Source organism: Vespa mandarinia, chromosome 6 (assembly GCF_050613455.1).
Source record: "Vespa mandarinia isolate Hongniang chromosome 6, ASM5061345v1, whole genome shotgun sequence".
In the NCBI taxonomy this organism is placed as follows: domain Eukaryota; kingdom Metazoa; phylum Arthropoda; class Insecta; order Hymenoptera; family Vespidae; genus Vespa; species Vespa mandarinia.
The window spans coordinates 2,355,158-2,372,500 of record NC_140815.1 but is presented as its reverse complement, the minus strand read 5'-3'; the positions used below and the strand labels follow the sequence as shown (position 1 = coordinate 2,372,500).

Sequence of the window (17,343 nt, the reverse complement as noted above, 5' to 3'; positions counted from 1 at the left end):
TATTGTAAAATATTATACCGTAATTTATATGATTAAATAATTATAACTAGTATATACAATGTATTTGTAATTGTAATTGTATAAGTATAATTGTACAAATAGAAATTAAAATAAATGTTTATGATGAATAAAAATTCAATGGGTTTTTTCTTGTATTCGACCATTACCACACCAAATATTTACCATTTACTATATTAGTCTCTATAGAGTAAATATATAATACAAAAATAAGCTCCAGAAACAAATTTTTTTAATTTCACAAAAATAAAATGTTCGCAAAGTACAATTTTCGGGAAATATGTACGCTTTTTCCAGAATTTAAAATTCTTAACAAAGGCATATAATTTTAAGAGAAGCGTCATGACTTTGTTTCACGCACCATGTGATCCTGATACAAATCCTGATTTGCAGAAAAGATATTCTCTCTATCAATGGTTTGAATTTTCTAACAGGAGAGTATAACTTACGTAGAGGTGGCACAATTTCGCTTATGACCTCTTCCCGCATCATGTGATCCTGATACATATCCTGATTTGGAGGAAAAAATTTACGCGCTTCCAATAAATTGAATTTTTTAATAAGGGAGTATAACTTACCTGGAAGTGGCATGATTTCTTGTGCCACCTATGCGTGTATCATATAATCCTAATACAAATCTCATCTTGCAGGAAAAATGTATACTTCATCCACAATTTCAAATTGTAAGGACAATATTTCAGATAATGATAGTAATTTTTACGTTAAATATTTTTATTTTCATTATTTATTAGTAATATAATAAATAGTAAATATATTGTATTTGATGTTTATATACGTTTTTATTTTGATATATAAATTGTATTAAGATATTATACAATGTAATGAAATATAGTACCCATATAATTCTGGTCTGAAGAAAGTATGAACTTCTTATTCCCTTTTTCTTTTTAAATTTCTACCCTAAGTAAATTAAATTTATTTCGTAAGAAGTTCAGTCTTTGTTTACTATATGCAGCTTAACAGCTGACAACAAGATTATACTTTTTAAGAACTTACAATTTTATAATTTGATTTATAACGATTTACAATATTAAATAATCATATGTAATAAAAGATTAAATTCGTCACCACAAATGTCATCGAACTATGGAAAGATAAATATATAGTTCTACTTAAAAAAAATGAATTTGACTTTAAAAGTTTCCCCATCACTTGAACCACAGAAAAAAAAATTGGCACCATATGGTGTATCCTTTGATGCCAAATAAATCTCTAAAAATATTTTTTTGGTAAATTCAGAATTTCACGAAATATTCCAATTTTTCGAAATGAACAGCACACCCTATATATTTATATACATATATATATATATATATAAATATATACATATACATATACATATAAATATATATATATATAAATATATACATATACATATACATATATATATATATATATATATATATATATATATATATTAGAATGTACGACAAATGATAAATATTGTAATCCATTATCCAACTTATTATATTATATTATATTATATCAACTTATTCACAATCTATTCTACAATATTTTGTTTTAAAAATATATATTTGGTTTTAAAACTTGCTTATATATTTTGTTTCTTTAATATAACGAAAAAAGGAAGTATTCATGTGGAGATCACTTTTACAAAGCTTATATTAGAGAGCGATTGCTGTGTTTATACGACATAGAAGTACTCCCTTGCCAGTTACTGTGGAGAAAGTGGACATACAACCGATAACGATCTGTCCCAAAGCGGGTAATCGCTGTTTGGAAGACTAACAAACTTAGCAAGGGATAATGTAGTATAACGAAATACATATTTACTTGGATGCGCATTTAGGGCTTGTGCCAAAGGGATTCGAACAAATAAAGAAAGAAAGTGCATCGCTAAGTTAATCAACTCACGTTCGAAAGCAAGTCTAACTATGATGAATAAGAATAAATTTATAATGGTTCAGAAAATGAATCGCTATAAATTACGCTAAATTTCTTTTGATGAATAGGGATAAATTTAAAAAAAAATTCATACAGATAAGACGAATTTTGTAGTTTATTTTTTTTCTTTTTTTTTTTTCACTTTTTTCCCTCCCGCCCTCGAAATTATGTAAACCTATATAATCTAGAATCTTTCAAAGAAACTTGAGATCTAGTATAAAACATTTCGTAAAGAATCTATGAAGTATAACCTTATGTACAATTTAATTCGTAGAAATATATAAAAGATGCATTTTAATAAAATGTTTAAATTTAAGTCAAAGTTTTCAATGAGAAAAACATATATTTTAAATTATTTGATTCGTTAATAAAAAATAGTCAACGTAGAAAAGACTCGTGCCTACGCTTATGTAACCCTTCATACTTTTCTGCAATACGGAAAGAGACGAGTCAAGGTACTTACACGCAATATGCAAATCCGAAGATAAGTGCATCTAGTCTGATCAGCGAGTTCGTAATTTACACAACGCGCCTAATGAGATTTCTTTTTTTTTTTTTTACAACAAAGGGAATAAAGGGGAAAACGAACGTATCAGTATAATTGTTCGTATTAGCTGTGATGCGTTGCACGGGATATCGAGCACGTACGAAAGTTATGATGTGTACGTGTATAAGAGTAAGTGTGTGTCTGCGCATATCGAAGAAGATGATCGATTCGTTGTGTGAAACAAGTTCATCGTTTATATCATTAAAGACGATGACGATATCATATTAAACCTAAAAAATTATATATGTTAACATCAACGATGTTTGTCAATCAATGTTTGTCAACGATATTTGGCAACGAACTTCCGTCTATGCCTCATCTATCATATGACAATAATTTAATTCGAAGATAAAATGTGTGATTAATCGTTGCCAATCGATAATATATAATAATAGTAGAAGATTCGAGAATATCGGAATTACGAAAGCATACGCATATGTACAGATACCAAGAACTAAAGATATATAGAGATAAGGAGAAAGAGAAAGAGAAAGAGAAAAAGAGAAAGAGACAGAGAGAGAGAGAGAGAGAGAAAGAGAGAAAGAGAGAAAGAGACAGAGAGAGAGAGAGAGAGAAAGAGAGAAAGAGAAAGAGAGAAAGATCTTCGAATAACGAGAACGTATCACGAAAGCGACATAAATTTTGATAGAGCGTGCACTAACATTCGCTTGTATGTATATATATATATATATATATATATATATATATAGTAAAGCAACGTGACACACACACACACACACATACATATATGTATATAGTAAAGACACGCGACAAATTAGTCATGGAAATAAACGATGTTCCGATGGTTAATAATATAGATCGGTGTAAGCGACGTTGTTCAAAGTTAATCAAATTTTCATCGATTATTTCCATGATCGTATGATCGGATCGTAACACCATAGAAAATTCCTAAATACATTGTACACCTGCGTCGAATTGACAATGAAAGGACCGAGTGGAACATTATCATAATAATATCACCGACAACGACCGAGTTTCACACGTAAAATCGATATCAACAAGGTTAATATTTATTTTCATTTATTTAAAATTACGCCACTGCGATCTGAATTTCATAAATCATAGAAAATCATAAAACTTATCTCACTTTGTTGACTTGATATGAACGTGTTTCGTACGTTATTCTATAACTCGAAATGTTTGCCGGTTGTTTAATAAATGTTCGCGACCGACAGTGGTTGGACTAGAGAAACTTTTTTCATTTTTCCGGATGAACCATAGTTGCCTAGCGAGATGCGAAGCTTTGAAAAGCGGATGGTATATGCATTATTTCCCCCTGGATAATGCCCCTAAATTGGTGTGCAGGAAACAATGCGGCATGTGTGTTCATTGCTTTTCCGAAATCAATGGCCGATGGTTACGGTCAAATGAAGGATAAAATCGTACGCCCGACAAACTAATCGCCAATTGTTCGATCCGTCCAAAACCTTTAATACGCATATGTGTGTGTGTATATATACAGGCTGTCCAAAAAGCATGGGACCAAACATATACTACGTATAAATGATTGAAAAAAGTTCATATAAACTTATCTCCAAAAATGTTTTATTGAAAAGATATATGCTTTTAAAGATATGTATGATTTATTTACATTCTTCGAATTAATAATTTTCCAATAGTCAGTTGAGTTCTTAGATCATCTGACATAATGTCTTTGGACTTTTATTTATGGGATCACGCAAGAGTTGATTTAAAAAAAAGACGATAGAAACAGAAGACGAACTTCGTAAATGTATTCAAAATGCATTTACTATTATTTCCAATACAATTGGAATATTTGAATATTTGAATTTGGCAATCACTAATTCGCCTACATTCTTGTAATTACCTGTAATAAATAACTTCTTGTAATTATCTGTATATATATATACACACACACACACATACATACATACATACATACATACATACATACATACATATTTTTTTTTGTTCCACACATTGTTATTTGATAATCTTATCATTGTAATGAAAATTAAACGTTTTTACAATTATTATTATATTTTATATAGATAAAATATACTAATAATGTAAATATGCGTTCTCTATATATCTGTGTGACTCATAGACAACTTACAATCTAGTCAAAGACAATTTACAATCTAGAATAAAGAGATTAACAGAGTTGATAAAAACATATATATTCTCTTTCGCGATATCCGTTCTCAACTTTGCGTATTAATAATATAGATACTTTTAAAGCGATACTTTTGAATTTGATTTTATTTGATCATTCTAAGATTTTTATTTTAATCGATTTTTCTTCCTATTTTTCTTCCCTTTATTCGTATGATCTAATATGTATATTTACCTATTTAAAGAATGTGCTCTCATATCTGCGATGGTGGTGTAATGGTTAGCATAGTTGCCTTCCAAGCAGTTGATCCGGGTTCGATTCCCGGCCATCGCAGATGCATATATTTTTTTTTCCTCTTACCTTTTTCCAATATTTGAGACATTTACCAAATATTTATAATATCAAATAATTCGAATTACCAATTGCGATGGTGGTGTAATGGTTAGCATAGTTGCCTTCCAAGCAGTTGATCCGGGTTCGATTCCCGGCCATCGCAGAATTTTTTTTATCAATATATTTTGTAGATATTTTTTATTTCTGAAAATAAATCATAGAAATAAGTATTTTCTTTCCATTTCTCTTTGATTTTAATAAAAATTCTTTTATGAAAAAGATAAATCATTTTTATAACATATTCATGGCTGCATTGCATAGTAACATCTCAAAAATATTTTCCATGTCGTTACTTTCTTTAAAGAAATATCGATTTAAAAGAAAATGTTTGTGTGTATGTTATGTATGGTTCTGTATGTTATATTTTACTGTTATAATTGTTATAATTTAAATGTGAATGCATACAATGCATAATTTTTTTTCTTCTTTTTTCATTTTCAAATAATAATAATAATGCAGAGAATATATATCAAATTTTACGTTTTAATTATATTATATGTCTGATATTGTTTTTTATCAAATATAATAACATTCATTTATTTAATAATTATATTTAATTAGTGTAAACAAAAAAACAAATATTAACACTTTATCGACCGGTTGTGGTTGAGGCTGCCACTCATTAAGGACCGGCTTAGTCGCGCGCACATTTGTTCCCAGTACCGACAAAATTTTCGCTATTCATTGTGTTGTGCTTATTGTTTTTGTGTTTATCATTCATCTGAACGAATCTTTATCCATTGTAATCGGTAAAAAATAAAAATATTATAATTCGTAAGAATATGGAGAGGTTAATATACACCTACTAACAAAACAATAAATTCCACTGGACGAAACCCATCGATAGCTAAAAACCGATTAATAGGCTATCGGTCGATAAGCATTGGCAATCGAAAAGCCGATTAATAGGCTAGCGGTCGATAAAGTGTTAATAATCGAACCTGAGCCTCTTAGTCACTTTCTTTTCTTTTTCTCTTTAATGTTTTATTTGTTACTTAGTGTTTTACAATTTAATATAAATATTATAGAAATTTAAAAAATTATATTTTTGTTATAATAATATAATAATATATTATAATAAAAATAATAATATATTATAATATATTATAAAAAAAATAATAATAATATAAATAATAATATATTATAAAAAAAAAATTATTATAATATAATAATATATTATAATAATTTTTTTTAAATATACATTTAATAGATATATAAATAATGTGACTCGTACGAAATATCATGGCCATAAAGTTATTAAATATATTGAAAATAATATTTATTTTTCCGCCATATTGATTTGTATGAGTCAACTGAAACAAAAAAAATACATCTTTTTGTGATGGGCCAAAATATGACGGAATCTCTAATAAATTCGTTTTACGAAATCATCATAACGGGATATTCTCAGGGACGTATAAAATATGAGATATCTCTCTTCACTCATCATAAAATAAGCTATATCAGATACGTGAACGATAAATTTTTTCCTCTTTCGTTAAAATGAAATTTAACTATTTATTTTATACTGCTATTTAAAATGTATATTTGTTTACATTTTTGTTTTTATGTACATAAAAAAAAAAAGAAAGAAGAGTTTACTTAGAGCCCTTGGAAACAATCGATGGCGCGAATCTTACGACAGTTTTAAACCAATCAGATGCAACTTTATATAGAAGAAACATGGCAACACTGAACAGGTTCTGTACGTGCAGATTCCATTTGTGATTCTCAGTAGCGTTCTTCCAATGAGCGGTATAGTAGTTTTGTGAACTTGTGAACAAAGACTATGATAAATTCGATAAGATTGTAGACAAGTGCCCACAAAGGGAAAAGTATGTGAGACATGTTATTTCCTTTTTTCATTTTCTTCATTTTCATTTCCTGGTTTAAATATTTTCCTTATAATTGATACTAATATTATATTATTTTTATTAATTATTGTGCGTTTATGAAAAGTTTTATTGTGCGTATTGTGAACAATTTTTTTGTTCTTTAATTTAATTGTATTTTTTGTCACACATATTTTTAGAGACCAAGGAATACATTACAATATTATATACAGTTAAATATTTAAAAATAAATATATTTTAAAATGGAGAAATTGCATCAACATATTTTAATACAATTACGAGATAAAATAGTGGATGATATGGATGTACGTAATGGAATAGTATCTGTATTAGCAGGTAACTATATTTTAAAAGAAGAAGATGTGAAATACATTGAATCTGATACTAGTCTTAGAAATATGGCAGAACGTTTATTAGATATCCTTCCAAAGTAAGTTTTATTGTTATATTTAAAAGTTCTTCTTTTTTCTTTTTCTTCCCCCTTCTTTTTGCTAATTTTAACATGATACAATTTTTATTTATAAGACGGGGACCAAATGCATTTAATGCTTTCCGTGAATCTTTAAAGCATCATTATAGATGGCTCAGCGATGGTATGGATGAATTAGAATCAAAAAAGACTGGTAAGAATTCTGCTGAATCTCCAATTCTTCCACCCATGTCATCGTTAACAATTGTTAGAGATGGAAAGGTATGTTGAAAATAGTTATAAAAAAGTTTACAATTTATTATATTAATATATTATTTTAATCATTTTCTAATCATGCTTACTTCACTTCATTTTAATATATACACTTTGGAAACATTTATGTAAGTTTAATTATTGATTAATGTAAATTCTTTAATATTCTAAAATATCACATTATATAGTGTCAATAATTAGTAATCTTTAATGTCAAAAAATCTTACACAGATGAAAAAGTTAACAGAAGAATTAAAGAAATTAAAACCGAATGAGTATCTCATTCTACATGGAATGAAAGGATTTGGTAAATCATGCTTAACAGCTAGTACTTTAAATGACACAAAACTAGCAGAAGATTTGTTTCATGTAAGAAGAACTTATCAATCCAATAAATTATTTAAAATAAATAAATAAAAATTGTTAAGATTTTTATATAAGATTATTTTTGTTTTTAGAATAAAATTTATTGGCTTAAATTTGGACATGATAAAAGATGCAAATATAAACATGACGATAAATATGGATACGAACAGTTTATCGATGAAGAAATAACGAAACAATTAAATGGACTTTATCATCGTATAAGAAATCCTGAATCATTAACTGAATCATTAGACAGTGAACTTTTTAAAGTTTTTTTATCAAATCATTTTAATAAGAAAGAAAACCATAATGCTTTATTGGTGTTAGAAGATGTTTATGATAAGAATATTGTGAATGCGTTTGATTTTAAATGCAAAACTCTTATAATTACTACTGATCTAGATGTTTTGGATGAAAGAAGAGGAATTATAATACAAGTAATATAATATTATATTAATGTAATAAAAGATTAAAATTGTCTTAAGACAGTTTTATAATATTTATAATATATGTTTTACAATATTTCCTTTCATATTTATTTTTAGATGAATGATGGTTTTACGGAAACAGAAACTTTAGGTTTATTTGCTAAAGTATTAGATACTGATATAGATAAACTTCCTGTAGAAGCACAGTTAATTCATAAAGAGTGCAAAGGTATGCCATTACTTATAGCTATGTTTTCTGCTCATTTTGAAGAATTTAAGAATGATATGAAAATACATGATGATAGATGGAAATATTATCTAAACTGTATACAAAATAAAGATACGAATAATATGTAAGTATTTTGATTAGAAAGCAACAGAAATGAAACAAAATTCCAAAGATATTTATTGCTAAATATAGTTTTTTTGTTAAGGGTAATAACGAAGTTCTTGGAAAAGCAAGAAGCTGTATTTAACATGTTTATCGAACGTTTACCGTTAAATTTAAAAACCTGTTATGAACAGTTAGCAATTTTTAGTGAAGATGTGAATATAACACCAAAGGTAAAACAATGAATCTTTTACAACAATATTATTATAACATGAAATACAATTATGTAATTAATATATTTGTATTTTCTTTTTTATAATAGACTTTAGAAGTTCTTTGGTCATGTAATGTATTCGAAGTTGGAGAAATAATGTTAGAATTTTGCCATAAATCCCTTGCAGTTATGAAATGGAATGATAACTTGAACTACTATATATATGGAGTACATGATCTCTTATTGTGCCACTTAAAAAGAAAATTAGGGAAAGAGGAACTTACAAAAATGCACAAATGCTTTATTGAAAAGTATCGTAAAAATTGCAATAATGATTTCTCTAAACTGCCAAATGATAATTACAGTTACTCCTATATTGGTCATCATTTAGATCTCGCTAATTTGCATGAAGAATTTCCCAAACTCTATTTAGACTTCAATTTTCTTGAAGCAAAGATAAATCACACAGGTTTATGTGATTTATTAATTGATTTTAACAAATATAGAAAATATATAACATATTATAATAATGAAAGTTATAATACAAAGGTGAAAGACATAGAACAATTCTTACAAGAACAAGCTAGTAATATATCCAAACACAGAAGAAAGAAATGTTTAGACTTGGTACAGATTGCCATGAATTATTCTCATTCTGGTTATGTGATGGAAACTGCAAAAAATTTAGTTAAGAAAAGAATCAACAATTTATACTTATCTCACAGTACGAAATTGCAACAAACTAGTATAACACAAAGTGAAGAAGTTTATACAGATACATATACAACGTGTTTTACTGATGACCCGGAAGTAATTTTAATTGGAAATAAAACTGGCGAAATAATACAATGGAATTCTGAACATAAGCGACAAATAATATATAAAGTATATGAAAAGGAAAGTATAATCGAAAAGATAGTAGTCTCTGGAGATGGAGAACTCTTTTTAACTTTATGTAAAGGTGTTGTCGAACTTTTTACGTTACATAATTATTTTAATAAATGGGATAAAAATATCCAAAGTCCAAAACAGAAGCAAATATTTTGGAAAAATATTTATGCAAACGATGGACATAATAGTATAAAAAGATTGTCAATAGAAAATGAGATTATATTAGATGTTACATTCGGACATGACGATAAACGTATTGCTGCATGCACTGATAAAGGAACAATTCAGGTATATGATTTAATAATTATATTATCTGTAATATTGAGAATAATTCTTTTTATTTATTTTATACTTTTACAGGTTTGGGATAAAGCTGGAAATGTTCTAACATCTGCTAAACACAACAACAAGTAAGTAATACATTATATGTTTATATATAAATAATTTCCTTTTATAATATAAATCACACTTACTAATTTTTTAAATAAAATTTACTTACAGTTACCTCAGATATATCACATTTACAACAAAAAGTTCTCTGTTGCATACAATGGATTTATCGTGTGGTTTTCTTGTAACTTATAGAAAAGATAATAATGAATACACTTATAGTTCACAATATAATCCAGTACTATTAAAACAAAAGGTCATCTTTTTTCACAACGTTCCAGAACATGACAATTCATTAATTATTGTTACTGAAAAGAAAGCCATTCATGTAAAGTGGTTTTGTCCGATTACTGATTACATACGTAATTATGAAAAACAGAAAAAGGCAGAAAATGATAAAACAATCTATGTCTGTGCTTCCATAACATATGATGGCCTTTATTTAGTGTTAGCTGATTCAGAAGGACTCGTGAATGTATGGAAATTAGATGGTGGATTTCATCCTATCACGGCATATAAAAGCCGCGTGACATCTTTAGATACATATTGGTTAAAGGATGAAGGTTATCATTATGTAAGTAATAATATTTAATTAATAAATCAGAAACATTTTGAAAGAATAAGAAATGTTTATAATAATTCAAGATATATGTATATTTAATATATATTATCTATTTAAATATATTTTTGTCTAGATTTGCGGTAATGAAAACAATTTATTGCATAAATGGAAGTTACCCATTGAAGAAGCATCCACTGAAGTCAGGTATAAGAAGACTTATTCTGTAAAAACATATTTTCAGCTTATAATATTTATTATTATCTTATTAAATTTAAACAGTAATTAATTATTTATTGTCTCATTATTTCATTTAGAAGTCTTCTATTTGATGCTCTTGTACAATCATTTGGAGAAGAGGATGTAATTGCAAAAACGACACATACAAATTCAGTTGTAATATTATTTGGCAATGAAATAATAGCAGAATCCAGTCCTATTGATGGGGACATAATAAGTTTAAGACTTTCTCCTAATGGTAAAAAACTTGTTTATATAACGGATAAAGGTATGGTCACATTATTTGATGTAGAAAGTAAGACAACTACCAATATATTGAAGTTATCTGAAAGTGCAAAGTTTATAAAATTTATAAGAATTGAAAATGATGAGGTTATCATATGCAGAGAGACAAGTGATACTTTGAGGGTAAGTGTATTTAAATATGTCCACAATTTGAATTAATTCTTCTACTAAACAATATCTTTTTATTAATAGATTTGGAAGAATAATAAAATAGCATATTTGATAGAAAATGCAGGATGTATTATTTCAATTCATGAAGTTCATAACGAATATATTATAACAGTAACACAAAATGGTGTTATAATTCTTTATAATATTAGTGGCACCAAATGGACAATAATAAGTAAAGCAACGGTTGATAATAAAAATGCAAACATCTATTTTAGTTGCTTTAGTTGTAGAAAACAATTTTTAGCTTTGTTAAGTGAAAACCAACACTTATTTTTATATAATCTGCAAGAAGACGATATTGTAACACCTCCATGCATAAAAATAGAATTATACCATAAAGAATCGTTTAGGGATAAACCAACGTACTGTGATATCTCACAAGATCAAAAATATTTGGCAATCGGATTTAAAACTGGAAATATTACAGTAAGTCTAAATATTGATAAATATGTATAAAACGTATTTTATAAATTACCGTATTTTTTCTCCTATAAGAAATATAAAAATTGTATATATTTCTAGATAATCGATATAGAAGAAAAAAAGATTATGCGAACACTCTATTTTCATACTAGTGCTATTACTCAATTAAATTGGGGTCCAGTCACTGCAGAAGTTCCTCTGTTATTATCAGTAAATGTAGATGAATTAGCTTGGTGGAACATTCAACTAAACAATCACGGTACACAAAAACAACGTCGAAGTCGTAAAGGAATTCTCCACAGCATCAGTACACCTTCTGTTAGTACAGATTCCAATTTCTTATTACCTGAATGCTTCAATACGGATACACGCATTCCATTGTCAAATTCATCAATTGAAATATTTCAAAGAAATGAAAATTCCAATCAAATTGGAAATACATCTTCATATTGGAAATATAAAGTAGGAAGAGATGGTAAAAAGTCAGAATTATTGCGCGCTCTTGAATTACCACCAAGTTGTATTCCAAAAGTATGTATATCTGCAGACTTTAGTAAATTTGTTACAGTGGACATCTATGGGTCTGTGAGTACATTCAAACTATTTGCCTATTCTTAGTATATCATAGAGCAATGATATAAATTTGTTACATACAGTGGTGCAATGTTGCATTTACATATCATTTTATAATAATGATAGGTGCTGTTAATATTTGAAAACATTAATGAGTTTAATTATAGCTAGGGAATAATATAAAGTTATTATTTCATTAATGAAATAATTGCTCTCTTTCTCTTTTAGAATTTTTGAAAATTTTAAATATTAAGATAGTTTATATGAACAGCATTTCAATATTTGCGTTTACGAGAATAATTCTGTATTAACTTGCATTTATTACTATGTAAGTTTCTAACAAAAAAACTTTATACAAACTTGTATTACTTATAAGAATGTTAACGTCATTGCCAATTGCATTTAACTTATTATAAGGAAAGAAAAAAAGAACAATTCCTATTTTGTATTAAAGAAATAAGAATTTTCATTATCACTTAGTTCTATTATAAATATGTGATATATAGAGTGAGACACAAGAATCTAAAGATTTTTTTAATGAAATAATGCCTTAAGTTTTGAATCTTTTATTTATTTTTTTCATGTTAATAGAAAATAATTCAATTTTTTAATTTTAATAATTCTACTTATCATTTTAAATATTGATGGGTCATAGAGAACAATACAATTTTGTAAAGATAATCCAATAACGTTAAATCGGGTAAACAAGCAGGATATGAAAGATCACCATAACATTGTTGCCCTTGTTATATGGAAAACAAAGACTTTTATCAAAACAAAAATAACAATATTAAGTCTCTTTATAAAACATTTAAAAATCGTTAGGTTCTTGTATTTCACCCTGTATATATTAATATTTTTAAAAATATTTAACACATGAAATGTGTTTTATACGTACAGTTTTGTACTTATCTTTGCATATTCAATGTGTAAAATTTATTTATTATTCTAACTATATGTGTTCTATTTCTCTATTATTTCCAATATTGCAATATTATTATATTAATACTTTTGTTCCGGAACATTATTCTATATATTAAAAGATTACCTATTACTATTAATATTTTATGAATTTGAACAAATATATATATATATATATACATATTTGTATATATATATACATATATATATATATATATATATATATATATATATATATCTGTATATATATCTGTATATATATGTATGTGTATATATTTACATATATATATACAGACACATATATATATGTATCTGTATATATATGTATATATATTAACATATTTTTTATATTTTATTATGAAATTTATGTTACCATAAATGGACCAAATTTCTTCGAATAGCTCTATATATATTTAAGAAATTTGTCCTTTTTATAAACTATTACATTATTTCTATAAATAATTATTAATAATAATTATATATTATTTTATTATTATGATATTCGAGATTGATAGATCAATTTTTACCTATTTTCAAATATTGCATATGTTGGGTTGATGAATAATTAATTAATTTACTAAAAATAGCGAATAAAATTTTTCTTTAATTTTTATATAAACAGTGACATGAACTTTTACATCAACCCAATACTATAAAAAAAAAAAAAAAAAAAAAAAAATGATAAGTGCAATATATAATTATATAGTAAGATTTATTATTATTTTATAGTATATTTTTTTCCTGATAAATAATTAATCAAGAATGTTTTATGAATAATCAAAATGAAATTTTTCTACATTTATATATACATTTATAAGTAATTTTATAAGATCTTTATAGATAAGACCGTTATAGATATTTAAGTTACTAAAATAAAAAATTTTGAAAGATTGATCTCTACAATAATATGTGTAATTCTAAAAAATGTACTGATTTTTGAAAGTGATCACTGTTTTTTATATGTGCCTTATATACATATACACATGCGCATATATTTCATGTATTATAATTTAACGAGAAGACAAAAAAGATTAATATTAAGCATAATGGTATAGTTTCTGTTTAATAATCGCAATGTCGTAACGATGATTTGTAAAGTAAACATATCTTTTTGAAATTTATATATTTTAACGAATCGATAATATACATTAATGAATCTTTTAATGGATTAACTTATATATTTTAATGGATTAGAAAATGCATAACAGATATGTTTACTGATTTAAGAAGTATTTAATTATTAAACATGCCATTTTTATACAATTATAAGACTTGACAATATTATATTCAAATAAATTCATCCGATTCCTGCTCAAAATTATTTTATTTTCAAAACCAGACATTCCTCTTTTAATTCTTAACTAAAATATAAATTTTGTTTTTGATCCAGTATTAAGAAATTATTCAAAAAATGATTCTTTTGTGGATATATTTTTGATAGTTGAGAGAATCAGGTCATAGAAATGTTTATTTCTTTTGTATTGACACCAGCGCTGCGAGTAGACAACGCAAGCGTAATTTAAACTCGCGGTTCCTGTCTGAACTTGTCGTCCCTCCTATCCCTCTCTTTCTTTCTCCCTTCCACCATCGTGGAGTGCATAGAAGCTTTGTTCCTAGTGTGGTTTATAATATTAACTGAAGAAAAGTTTTCTTTCTTTTTGTACGTATTTTTATTTCTTCAAAATATTTAATAACGTTATTATACATATATAATTAAATATAAAATAATACGTAGCTGATTAAATTTCTTCAATTTCGTAGACAAAAAAGTACCTGAAAGTTCAAGAAAACTGCTGTTCTGGTTTTTCTACTCTCTTTTTATTATATATCAACACACATTAATCATCCTTCACAAGAAGTGGACTAATCGACAGAAAAGATACGAATAAAGAAGTACACAAGTGTTTTCTGATTTTTTTAAACTACACTTCTCATCGTAAGAAAGGAAATAGAACAAGAAGTAAACAAAACAATAAATTGGTACGTTGGTAGCTATTCTCTTTGTTTACAAAGAAATTGTTAATACTCGTAACATTTTTTTTCAATTTGGACGAAATAATATATATATATATACACACACATATATATATATGTATGTATGTATATATATATATTGAGAATATTTATGTAGATTATTTAGATGCAGTTGAGTTTGTGTTTAATTTAACGTATAATAGAAAGCAGGAAATTCGTTAGTATACTTTCTTTTTCTTAGCTGTTGCATAAATCGTTTATATAGTATACTTTGGATTGATAAAAAATATGTAATTTTTTTCCTTTATAGATTTGAGTCTTCAAAAATTTGAAGATCTTAAATTAATAATAAACATAAATTAAAAATAAACAGTTAAAAAGTTAATAACAAGTATGACAGATGTTATTGAACATGCAGATTTCTCAAACAATTCAATGTCATTCAAATCTTCAGAAAATCCACACGTAATGTCATCAGTACCACCACAATTGTCATTAGAGCCAGGAGTAGACGAAGTTGATAATCCAGATTATCGATTTGAATTGGTTAGATTGCAGAGCTTTGAGAATTGGCCTATTACATTTATAGAACCAAAAAGACTTGCAACAGCTGGCTTTTACTATGTGGGTGAAGCTGATACAGTGAGATGCTTCGAGTGTCGAGTAGAGATACATCAATGGGAACAAAGTGTTTCTGTGGTAGACCATATAAAGCATTCGCAAACATGCCGTTTTGTTAAAAATGTACCGTGTGGTAATGTACCTATTGATGTAGATACTAACACAATGTCAGTATCAAGATCAAATACTGAAGATGTTTGCGAATTACGTGATAGACCATTTCAAAATGGATCTGTTCAGAACGAATGTGATGCAATGTCTTCTTTTGAATTACTATTACCAAGTACCACTAAGTTAGCATCTTTAGGTCTTGAAAAGCCAAAGTCACCAGTACATCCAGAATATATAAGCTATGATGCTAGACTGCGTACTTTTGATACATGGCCTAAATCAATGCCACAGAAGAAAGATCAATTAGCAAACGCTGGATTTTTCTATACAGGAAAAGGCGATCAAACTTTATGTTATCATTGTGGCGAAGGTTTGAAAGATTGGGAGCCACATGATGATCCTTGGGAACAACATGCCAAATGGTTTTCTAAATGTTATTACCTTTTAATGGTAAAAGGACAAGATTATGTGAATATGATAAAAGAACAAGAGAAAGCAGCGTCGTCCAAGGAGGTATATTTTTAAGAATTATTTACAGAAAAAAAATTTTCTTTAAAAATAATAATTTTGAATTAATTTTTCATTATATTTTATTTAGGAAACAATGCAGATGAATTTACCAAATTTCATTCAAAAGATTCAATCGTCTTCAGCGGATTTCAAAGGCACAAAACAAGAAAACTCTGATAATAATTCTGAGGAAAATGATACAGATAATTTAAATTCTAGGTCAAGTTCCAGTAAAGAAAATTTCCATGGTGCAAAGGCACATAAATCTATAGACGATGCAAGATTATGTAAAATCTGTTATGATGCAGAACTAGGAGTAGTATTCTTACCTTGTAGACACATGGTTACATGTGTTAAATGTGCACCTGCCATGACAACGTGTGCAGTTTGTCGGCAACCCGTAACATTGACCTTAAGAGCTATTCTTTCATAATCTATAAAATATTTGTATAAATCATGAGAACAATAGCTCCTCTTTTTTGGAAATTAACAACACTTAATACTTATCAACATTTGTTTTTTCTTTTTTTTTCTTTTTTTTTTTTTCTTTATGCATTCCAACAAATAATACTGTGAATAGGTGCAAAAAGAAAATTAATGACAATTTAATTACATGGATCTTAACAGAAACTCATACTACTTCATCAAATAGTATGTTCCGTTTTAATGTTGGATACATTTTAAATTGTAAGATGTAAATATACAAATGTATGATGAGTGTGTTTTACAGTATATCATGTAATCTAACATACGTTGCATTTATACTATAGTCTAAAATTCATGATTTCATGATTTCATGATTTATTTGTTAAAAAACT

The 17,343-nt window shown here is 26.8% G+C and overlaps 2 protein-coding genes and 2 non-coding genes across 6 annotated transcripts; all 4 read left to right on the top strand.

The window, feature by feature from the left end:
* Positions 1 to 4,850: 4,850 nt before the first annotated feature.
* On the top strand, positions 4,851 to 4,922 carry TRNAG-UCC (transfer RNA glycine (anticodon UCC)). Its single transcript has one exon. It is a non-coding gene; the product is annotated as a tRNA-Gly (tRNA).
* A 91-nt stretch (positions 4,923 to 5,013) lies between these two features.
* On the top strand, positions 5,014 to 5,085 carry TRNAG-UCC (transfer RNA glycine (anticodon UCC)). Its single transcript has one exon. It is a non-coding gene; the product is annotated as a tRNA-Gly (tRNA).
* A 1,636-nt stretch (positions 5,086 to 6,721) lies between these two features.
* On the top strand, positions 6,722 to 13,446 carry LOC118440796 (apoptosome protein Dark). Of its 2 annotated transcripts, none has more exons than XM_035864357.2 (14): positions 6,722 to 6,817; positions 7,015 to 7,265; positions 7,361 to 7,526; positions 7,758 to 7,886; positions 7,976 to 8,320; positions 8,429 to 8,664; positions 8,746 to 8,875; positions 8,965 to 10,035; positions 10,108 to 10,157; positions 10,249 to 10,711; positions 10,833 to 10,903; positions 11,014 to 11,344; positions 11,414 to 11,818; positions 11,915 to 13,446. In XM_035864357.2, the coding sequence occupies exons 2-14, from the start codon at positions 7,078 to 7,080 to the stop codon at positions 12,431 to 12,433; spliced, it is 4,104 nt and encodes a 1,367-aa protein (XP_035720250.2). In that variant the 5' UTR covers positions 6,722 to 6,817; positions 7,015 to 7,077; the 3' UTR covers positions 12,434 to 13,446. The 2 variants fall into 2 exon arrangements, with proteins under 2 accessions (XP_035720250.2, XP_035720249.2); XM_035864356.2 differs by having other exon boundaries at positions 7,749 to 7,886.
* Positions 13,447 to 14,822: 1,376 nt separating this feature from the next.
* On the top strand, positions 14,823 to 17,031 carry LOC118440801 (baculoviral IAP repeat-containing protein 8). Of its 2 annotated transcripts, none has more exons than XM_035864382.2 (4): positions 14,823 to 14,969; positions 15,071 to 15,289; positions 15,738 to 16,528; positions 16,614 to 17,031. In XM_035864382.2, the coding sequence occupies exons 3-4, from the start codon at positions 15,752 to 15,754 to the stop codon at positions 16,956 to 16,958; spliced, it is 1,122 nt and encodes a 373-aa protein (XP_035720275.2). In that variant the 5' UTR covers positions 14,823 to 14,969; positions 15,071 to 15,289; positions 15,738 to 15,751; the 3' UTR covers positions 16,959 to 17,031. The 2 variants fall into 2 exon arrangements, with proteins under 2 accessions (XP_035720275.2, XP_035720274.2); XM_035864381.2 differs by having other exon boundaries at positions 15,594 to 16,528.
* The last annotated feature ends 312 nt before the right edge of the window (positions 17,032 to 17,343 follow it).